This window comes from Physeter macrocephalus, unplaced genomic scaffold (genome assembly GCF_002837175.3).
Source record: "Physeter macrocephalus isolate SW-GA unplaced genomic scaffold, ASM283717v5 random_463, whole genome shotgun sequence".
Classification (NCBI taxonomy): domain Eukaryota; kingdom Metazoa; phylum Chordata; class Mammalia; order Artiodactyla; family Physeteridae; genus Physeter; species Physeter macrocephalus.
The window spans coordinates 44,568-53,319 of NW_021145749.1; the positions used below are offsets into that span (position 1 = coordinate 44,568).

Here is an 8,752-nt window from a genome sequence, read left to right on the forward strand (position 1 = left end):
CACCTGGGGCTGGGGATGAGAAACAGACCATAAAACTTGCTGTAAAACTCCCTACATCTATCAAGTGCTATTAAAGTAATGACGAGAGATTACGATCAAATTTGCAGGATGAATGCCTGCCCGTGCGGACCCTCCCAAGACCTACCCCTTGGCCCAGAGGCCCTGGAAGAACACAAGGCTACTACTGACATAAACAAGTTACAACGGCTTCCCTGCAGAGAAGAGCCAGACGCGGTGACCTGCCCGAGGACTGAGGGGTCATCAGGTTTTTTTCCAGGCACTTTTTGGCTGGGATTTTCATCCTAAACCTCACAAGATGCTCCAGCCTTTAATTAAGTTACCCAACCTCGCGCTCCCCTCTCTTCTCCACAACACTCCACGGAGCTCTGAGAGCACACGATTCTTGTAATTCCACATCTATAAATGCATAGTAAAGAGGGCAATCTAAATATTCTTCAAAAGATGGTTTCAAAAAGAAGGGGGAAATGTGGCAGCCTTAAGGAAGCAAATAACTGGGCATCACTGCCCATCCCGAGACAGCTGACAGCCACCTCGTTCCACTTTACAAGTGTGAAGTCATCCCTCCCGAGGAGAAAACTCTTTTGCAGGTAGGCTATGAATCCAGCTTTTCTTTCAGTATCAATGACAACAACAGTGTTTCTAAGGTGTAAAATTAGGCTTTGTCTCTTTACCATAACTCATAAAATAAAACCAACCACTCCTACAAGATAACTTTTTAAAATAAAGAAGTTGAGGGAGAAAACATTTTGACCGGTGCTGCTGGAAGGAGCACGCCTCCCTTGAAAACTTTTTCTTTTTGCAAAACTGCATTTCGAATGATAGAATGGTCACGGTACAAAAACGTTTATTTAAATTAAATATTTTAGACAAATCAATATCTACAACCATTCCAAAGCATGTGTAGTTCTTACAGAAAATGGAACAGTTTAGCTTAATGTCTGTGATAATGTTTTATAAGATTATTAACATACATTCTGGACTGCACCAATCATATTGTCCATGATTTACTATTTATTACCAAATGTCGTATACAGTAATAGCATAAAGATTAATCACATAAGAGATTTTACAAGAGGACTCCTTGGAAGGAAAAAAAAAAGGATCTTTCAACAATATGAAATATAAGGTGAAACTAATAGGAGAATATATAAAACACTTACATATTTCATACAGGCAATAATATGCTGAAATCAAAAGACAAACAACTGTCCTTTAGCACACTGATAGGTATGTTCCTTCAAAGGAGGCTTGGGGGAAGGATGGAGATGTTCTGGGGATGGGGTCAGGGCTCAGAAATAGTTTCTGAATCACAGTGCATTTCTGTTCTTTGGGAAGTAAGTATAATAAAGGGAAGTTGCTTTGATGTGTGGGCTGAAGATGTTACCCAAAGCACCAGCTGGCTGGTGAGGAGAACAAATTCCCATTTCTGCCATAGGAATCATGCCTGCAATTTTCAGTCAAGGGATCTTTGAATTAGTGGCCAATTCAGGGGTGGAGAACGAGCAGAAGAGAAAAAAGAAATTCCAGGAAAGGGAGAAGGAGACAGCAGGAAGGAAGATCCTTTTGCATCTGCAGAAGGGAGAGCGTGATGAAATTTTGCTCAAGAAATCAACACATTCAGCTTGGAAGAAAGTGATGCTACTGTGCTGAAATTCTTTTCCAGTTCCCTGCTCTTTGGGTTGTTAGGAACAGAGGGTTGACGAGAAGTTGCCAAGGACGGCAAAGAGTATCTGGTTCAGGCTGTGCATGGAGATGTGTGTGTTGTGTGTGTCTCACACACACTGTATATACTCAGGCTGTGTATATTCTCTTGAAAAGTGTGTGTAATAAAAAAAGAACTTGTCTAAAAAAAATATGTTTGTTTGTTTGTTTGAAATCTTGGATTCAATCTCATCTTCAGTGATGCAGTTAACCCCAGGGGTTAATTTCCCCAATCAAGGTGAGTGTTCTTTCTCAAAGCGTCCTTTTGGAAGACTACGATCATATTGGAAGATTGTGACCAAGTGCAGCAGCCTGGTGTCCTTGGGCTGTGCATGGAATCGTCACCAGGTTGCAGGTGAATGAGCTCACTGAGGCCAACTTCATCTTCCCGTGTTAGCCTCGAGAGAATCCTAAATCAGAAAACCCTGGAGCAGAGGGGACCTTAGATGCGGAGTCTGTCCCTCACGCTACAGATGGGGGGGGGGATGGGCTGGAAGGGGAGGGGAGGGGAGTCGGGTTTCACCAGCCCCCTGAGGCAGAACTGGGATTGGATCCCGGGTCCCCTGAATCTTAGCCCAGGGCTCTCCTCACCTGGACGACCAAAGGTCAGGACGGCTGTACCCCTGCGGCTGTGTCAGAAGCAGGAGAGACGCGAATGCTCCCGGGCTTTTCCCGAATTTGTTTCCGGGATGAGGACTGGGAGGAGAGGTCAGTGAAAATTCTCCCGGGAAACAGTGTCTTTCAGCCACGACCGGGCCTGATTCCCAGGGCGTGGCCAATGAAAACTCATTTGAAGGAATATACTCGAAACGCAGGCTGCAGGGGGCGGGGCGGGGCGGGCGGGGAAGGGGGCGGGCGGAGGGGCCCCGGATCCGCAGAGCCGGTCGGCGGCCGCGCAGACCTGCCCACCCCGGGGCGCTGCTTAGCAGCTCCGCTCCGCGCGGGAAGGAGAGGCTGCGACCGGGCCGGGCCGGCCGGGCTGCCCCGGGCTCTATGACACGCTGTAGCTGTTGTAATACGTGGCCGTGGCATCAGCCAGCACGGAGATGAGGCTGGTCTCCGTGGGGCCCGTCGGTGTCACCTGCGAGACCGGGCCCTGCCCGCTGAGGGCCCCGGCCCCGGCGGCAGAGTCTGGGTGGCCAGGAGTGTTCAAGTACTGGTCGAACTCATTGCGATCCATGTCCCCCAGGAGTTCCACCTGGCTCAGCTGATCCAGGGCGTCGAAGCCGGGGTGCTCGGGAGGCGGGGAGAGCTGGCCCAGGTGGGCGTGGAGGTTGGAGTGGAGAGGAGGGTAGGCGGCTGGGGAGTAATAGGCAGGAGACGGGGGGCAGCCGGGCACGGTGGACATCATAGAGACGCCCGAGGACTGGCCGAGGGCCAGGGAGCCCAGGGGGTGGCCGCAGTGGAGAGGGCTGGGGGCGTACTCCGGAGAGTAGGGGGGCCCGGGCAGATGCGGGATGCGGCGGGAATGCGCATGCTCCTCCTGGCAGGGGGAGGAGAAGAAGCTCTGCTCCGGCTCCAGCACGTCCAGGGGCGACATCTCCGGCGGGGTGGGCAGCCCGTAGGGATAGGCGTCCACGCTGCCCGGGGTGCCGCCGCCGCCGCCGCCGCCGCCGCCGGCCGGGCCCTCGTGGAAGCAGCCCCGCAGGCCGGGCAGCGTGGAGCCCGGGGAGTACTCACCCCTGTCCTCCTTCTCCCCCGGCGCCCCCCGGCCGCCGCCCCGCTTCTCGGGCAGGGCGTTCTGGTCGCGGGAGAGCGAGCTGAGCAGGAAGCCGGGGTCCACGCGCTTGCACAGGCGCTTGGCCTGCTTCTTCCTGCGCGGCCGGTACTTGTAGTTGGGATAGTCCTGCATGTGCTGCAGGCGCAGCCGCTCCGCCTCGTCCACGTAGGGCCTCTTCTGGGACAGTGTCAGCGCCTTCCACGACTTTCCTGCTCACACAAGTCAGAGAAGGCCGCGTTCAGCCTCTGCGCGGCTCGGGACGGCCCGTGCACCTGTCTCCGACTCGGGCCTCGGAGCATCGCACATGCACACGCCGGCCGCCTCGGTCCCCCGGTCCCCCGCCCCCGCGGTCCCCCCTCCGCACAGGACGCACCGCACTCCTCGCATCCTCTTCCCAGCCCACGTCCTGCACGCACAGTGAGGCCAGACCAACCTCTTGCACGCCCCAAGGCGCTCGTACCAACTAGGTAGGCACACAGTCACTGGCACCTCTCCTGTCAAAGCCACCAGGTAACGCGAACGTATCAACAGTGTGGGATTCTCGGTGAAAGGCCCAACTGACCCAATGTCACCGACAGGACAAAAACATGTCACGACTACAACATTGATTTGGGCTGCCTTTACCCTTCGAGGGTCAGTGCTAATCATTTGTGCATTTTCGTGAAAACCCTGTCTTCCTCGATTATCGCTGGCCCATCAGGAAGTGAGTGATGCTATAATATTTATCTGTGGCATAAATCTCACAGGCCTTCTTGTCCGGGAACTCAGGCTCAGTCAATAGTTTTACAGATGGACGTAAATCACAGGATCTCACTTAGGGCATCAGAGGATTATCCCTTACATCTGAAGGTCAAATAGAACCCTACCGCATGCAACACGCACGCACATGCACACAAGCTATGGCTTCCGGTTGTCTACTCAGGACCCTCTGACCATGGCAGGGGGCACCTGCTCAGCCACTGACTCCCTGTACAGGAGCAAATCCCTCACCTTCCCCTGGTCTCTGTTTTCCTCACTATAAAAAATATATTGCGATGTTACGCAACTCAAAACTCTCTCCTGAAGAAGCATCGCACACGTGTACCCCACTGGTGCGAAAATGCTGGTTTTACATGTATTTTCTATTCATCCTTATTCACTTACGTGCTGTTTTGTGAATCGCTTTAGTATCTCTTTCTCTCTCAAAGTACATTGCACATTCCTCCCGCTGCAGGTTTTCTAAAGGCTGCTTCTGGACCCCTTAGATTGTTTACCTCCTAGGGTGGGCTTGGGATTCTATAACTTGACAAGTTCTCCCATGACTCTACTGTATCCTGAAGTCTGAGACAAACGAGCCCAGAGGGCAGCTCCCGCCTCCAAGCCCTGGAAGGAAAGGGGCCACATCTCCCACGCAGAGCACTCTGCACAGGGCCGAGTCCAGAGCTGTGTACTGGCTGGCCGTGTGTGCCGCGCCCACAGAGGGGGCTGGAGGAGGGTAATTATTCAAGGCGTTCTCCTGTTGGGATGAAAGTTTATAACTATTCCGACAGACTTGTCAATTAATACAATGAGCTCTCACTTAAAAAGGCAACTTGAAAAGTGTCAGGAACTCCAGATTTGGGGTTGGCTATTAGTTTCCAGAGTGTGGCTGAGGCCACAGTCGTGGCAAGAGGCCTAAGACCCAGATACACCCACACCCTGACTCTGGACTGAATATAAAATGTGACTCTAGTTTCTAAGTGCACCTGGATAGTGTAGTATTCATAAAATATAGGTTCATTTTTAAAACCACTAAATGTATAACTAACTGTCTTTACATGCTTTCTCACTCATAACATAAAAAATACCAGCGCTACTGGGTGAAGTTTTTAATGTTAAAGATTGCAGAGCTAATAGTCAAAAAAGTCTGGGCTCTCACATTCAGCCCCTTTCCTTTCCTAAGTCAGAAAGGAAAGGGCTGGGCGAGATCATGGGCTTGGGGTGGAAATAGATCATCCTGCTGCTCCCCTATTAGCAGGTGTAGAAAGTCCACATTTTTCAAAGCAACACCATGTTGGTTTCCTTTGCCTCGTGCCAGGGGCTGTGTGGTTAAGCAGGAAGGAATCAGTGTCTTTCCTGCAAAATGCACTGTAACCTCTGGAAGCCTAAGTGCCAACTGCCAACAAGGATCAGCTCACAGGAAGCGTTTGTCACCCAAGTCCCTTTGCCTGTCCTCTCCCTGAGAGCAGGCAGCCCTAATCCTGCAAGGCTCCCCAGCTTGAGTTCTCCCATTCCTGGACTTGGCCTGCTCTATCCTGCTCACAAGAGCTGTGCTTGGGCAAAAGGCATGGCACCTGGGCACACCAAAAGAAGGACTTTTAGGGGCCCACAAACAAAAAAGGTGTTTTCATTTCTTTGGGAACCTGAAGAAAAATGTAAACTTTTTGCTTGAAGAAATGTTTTATTATTGTATATATTAATATATTTTTCTTTATGCCAACACAGTATAAAGTATGATTTAAAATATTTTTTTATGGGGGAAGGGGCTCACTAAGACACCGGCCCACTAATTCATCCTGGGCACAGCTAGCCAGGGGGCTGGGCCGTGGGGTAGGAGGCTCTTTGAGACCAGCACTCCATCAGCTGCTTTGAAAGGGCGCCTAACTGCAGGAGGACCCTTTCCGCCAGAGGGCCTGCGGCTTTAGCCCGCACAAAGGTGGGTGTCAGCCCTCCCTCCACGGATCTGGGGAAGGTGCCCCGAGCTCCAACGGAAAAAGGAAAAAGGCTGCAGTCTGGGCCGGGCGGGGTTGCAGAGGGCAGGGCCAGCCTCGGGTGACCACACACTGTCCCTTCGCACAGGGCCTGGCGCCCGCTGGGCACACAAAGTGCCTTGAAAAGTTCCCACCCATCGAAATGAATAAAAACCACGTTGAAGGGCAAAGAGGTTAGGAGTTGGGCGGAGGTGATAAATGCTCAGCTCCTGACAAGAGAGAGAGAGAAGAACAGCCCCCCGCCCCCCGCGCCGAGAACATCTTCTCTCTAGGCTCCTGGGCCTGGCTTGTCCCTGTCCCCAGTCCCGCCGCCGGGGCTGGGACCGCACAGCAGTCGGCGAGAAGCGGCCGGGCTCCAGGACAGACCCGCACTGGCCGCGCTAAGCATCCGAATCAAATTTTCTACACTTCTGAGACCGAGAAACAGAGGCTCGAATCAAGTCCACTTTGCTGTCGGTTTAATAATTAAGGTACAGCAGGGATGCGTTCCCGCAAGGTCTCTCTTCACGAATATTCGTTCATGAGAGTTACGACCACCCTCTGCGATCGTGCCCGCGGTGCAGTTCAGGGAATGAGGGCTTTTCCCGCTCCGGTTTGCCTAGCCAACGCCCGGTGCATCCAGCCGCGGCGTGGCCGACCCGGCCCGTCTGTGCGCGCGGGGCTCCTAACTCGGCTCCCGTCCCCGCGACTGGGCCTCTCCGGCCACCCCGGAGGGCCGCGCGGGTTCCCTTTGGGCCTTGTCCGGGCATCCCTGCTCGGCATCCCCGTCCCCGAGCGCACACCCACGCTGGCCCCGATGCCCAACCTCGCGGGCACGGCGCGCGCCCCACGCCGGGTCTGGCCCACCCCGTCCGGCCTCCGGCCGCCAGCCCCCCGCCCGCCGACCTCGGGCCGCGCCCCGCCCGCTCACTCACCCAGCATCTTGCTGAGCTCCGCGTTGTGCAGGTCCGGGTTCTGCACCGCCAGACGTTTCCTCTCGTCCTTGGCCCACACCATGAAGGCGTTCATGGGCCGCCGGATACGGCTCTCCGAGCCCTTGTCCCCTGGCGGGCGGGGGGCGGCCGGCGGCGACAGCCCGTCCGACAGCTCGGCTTCCAGGGCCGGGCACTCGAGCCCCTCGGGCCACGGGTAAGCTCCCAGCAGCGAGGCCATGGCCGCGCGGGGGTCGCCTCGCTTCGCGTCGACGGGCCGGCGCTGACCTGGCCCTCGCACCGGTCGGGGCGTCCAGCTTGGCCGGCAGCCGCGGCCCGGCCCCTTATTTATCAGCTTCGGGCCGCCGCGTCCTCCAATGACTCTCGAAGGCGGCGCGGCCCCTCCCTCCTTCTCGGCGCGGGCCCCCTCCCTGCGTCCCGGGCCGCCGCGTCCCCGCTCCGACCTGCCGGGAGGGAGGGCCGCTTCCCCCGCGCCCGCCCCCGGCCCGCCCCTCCGCCTCCCAGCTCCCTCCCGGGGATCCGCGCCCCGCCGCCCCGGGACCGCCGCTCGGCCCGCCCGCTCCCCTCTCGGGTGCCGCTGGCCGGGAGGCGGGCGCCGCGCGCGGTCACCGGGCCCGGGAGCGGGAGCCGGACTCCAGCGCCCTGTCCCGACTGGCCGCGGCCTCTCTGGGCCAGGCTCCGCCAGCTCCTCCCGCGTGTGGGATCCTACGGAGAATAGAAGCCAAACAGGTTTCGCTGGGGGTGGCCGGGCACGAGCGACTTTGACCGTGAATCCCGGCCTGTGACAGAACGCACCTACCGCTTTTCTAAAATGACCTAAGGGGCGACAACCTCGCCCCCAGCCAACTTGGGCGGCCAGAGAGGCTGGCAAGGGCTGGATCCCGCGTCGGGTTCGCCGCGGTGTCCACCCGAGGGCCCCCTCGACGGCCCGCGGCTCTCTGGCTCTCGGAGAGCACGTCTGCGTCCTCAGTTCTCCCTTATTCACCCTGCCGTCTGGTCTGATTTCTCTCTTCTCACACCTCTACCCCCATCCCACCCTGGTCTCCGGTGTCCCGGCCTCCCGCCCCCTCGCCTCTAGCCCTTCCCTCGCGGAATTCCCTTCTCGTATTTTCTCTCTTCTCCTCCGAGCAGAGTCATCCCCGCCCTCCCCTCCCGCGTGCTCTAGGCTTTGGCTCGACCCGGGAGCTCCCTTATTCCCCTCCTCCTGACACCCCAGGGTAGACGGGGCTGCGGGTTCTGGGCCTGCGCTCAACTCGAAGGGCTGCGGGCTGGGAGCTCAGGGCCATCCATCCCTCGCAGACGCGAACGCCCTGCTCAGAGGCCAGGTGCGCGTCCCGCTGCTTCGTGTGAGTCGGGCTCTTCCCCTGGCTCTCACTTCAGTGCGGGCACACAGGAGACACACAGGAAATGTAGAATAAGTGAATGAATAAACGAGTGCGAAGATACGGCTTAGACACATCCTACTGTATAAAACAGGGCAGTCATAAGGCTTGACGAGATCCTGGAATCCCATCCACAAATATTTACTGAGTGCCCCGCCCCAACCCCGTGCAGGGCTCCGCAGAGGCGACCCTGAAAGGGGAGGTGGCACTGGGAGAGGACCGAGGGGTCTGCAGTCAGGACCTGTCTTCAGTGGTGGGTTACTCCAT

General features: G+C 56.4%; 1 protein-coding gene across 1 annotated transcript; it reads right to left on the reverse strand.

The window, feature by feature from the left end:
- Positions 1–855: 855 nt before the first annotated feature.
- On the reverse strand, positions 856–7,384 carry SOX7 (SRY-box transcription factor 7). The gene is made up of 2 exons (XM_024130753.3): positions 7,086–7,384; positions 856–3,651 (listed from the first exon to the last, which is right to left on the reverse strand). Exons 1-2 carry the CDS (start codon positions 7,321–7,323, stop codon positions 2,714–2,716), a joined length of 1,176 nt encoding a protein of 391 aa, XP_023986521.1. The 5' UTR covers positions 7,324–7,384; the 3' UTR covers positions 856–2,713.
- Between the last annotated feature and the right edge of the window lie 1,368 nt (positions 7,385–8,752).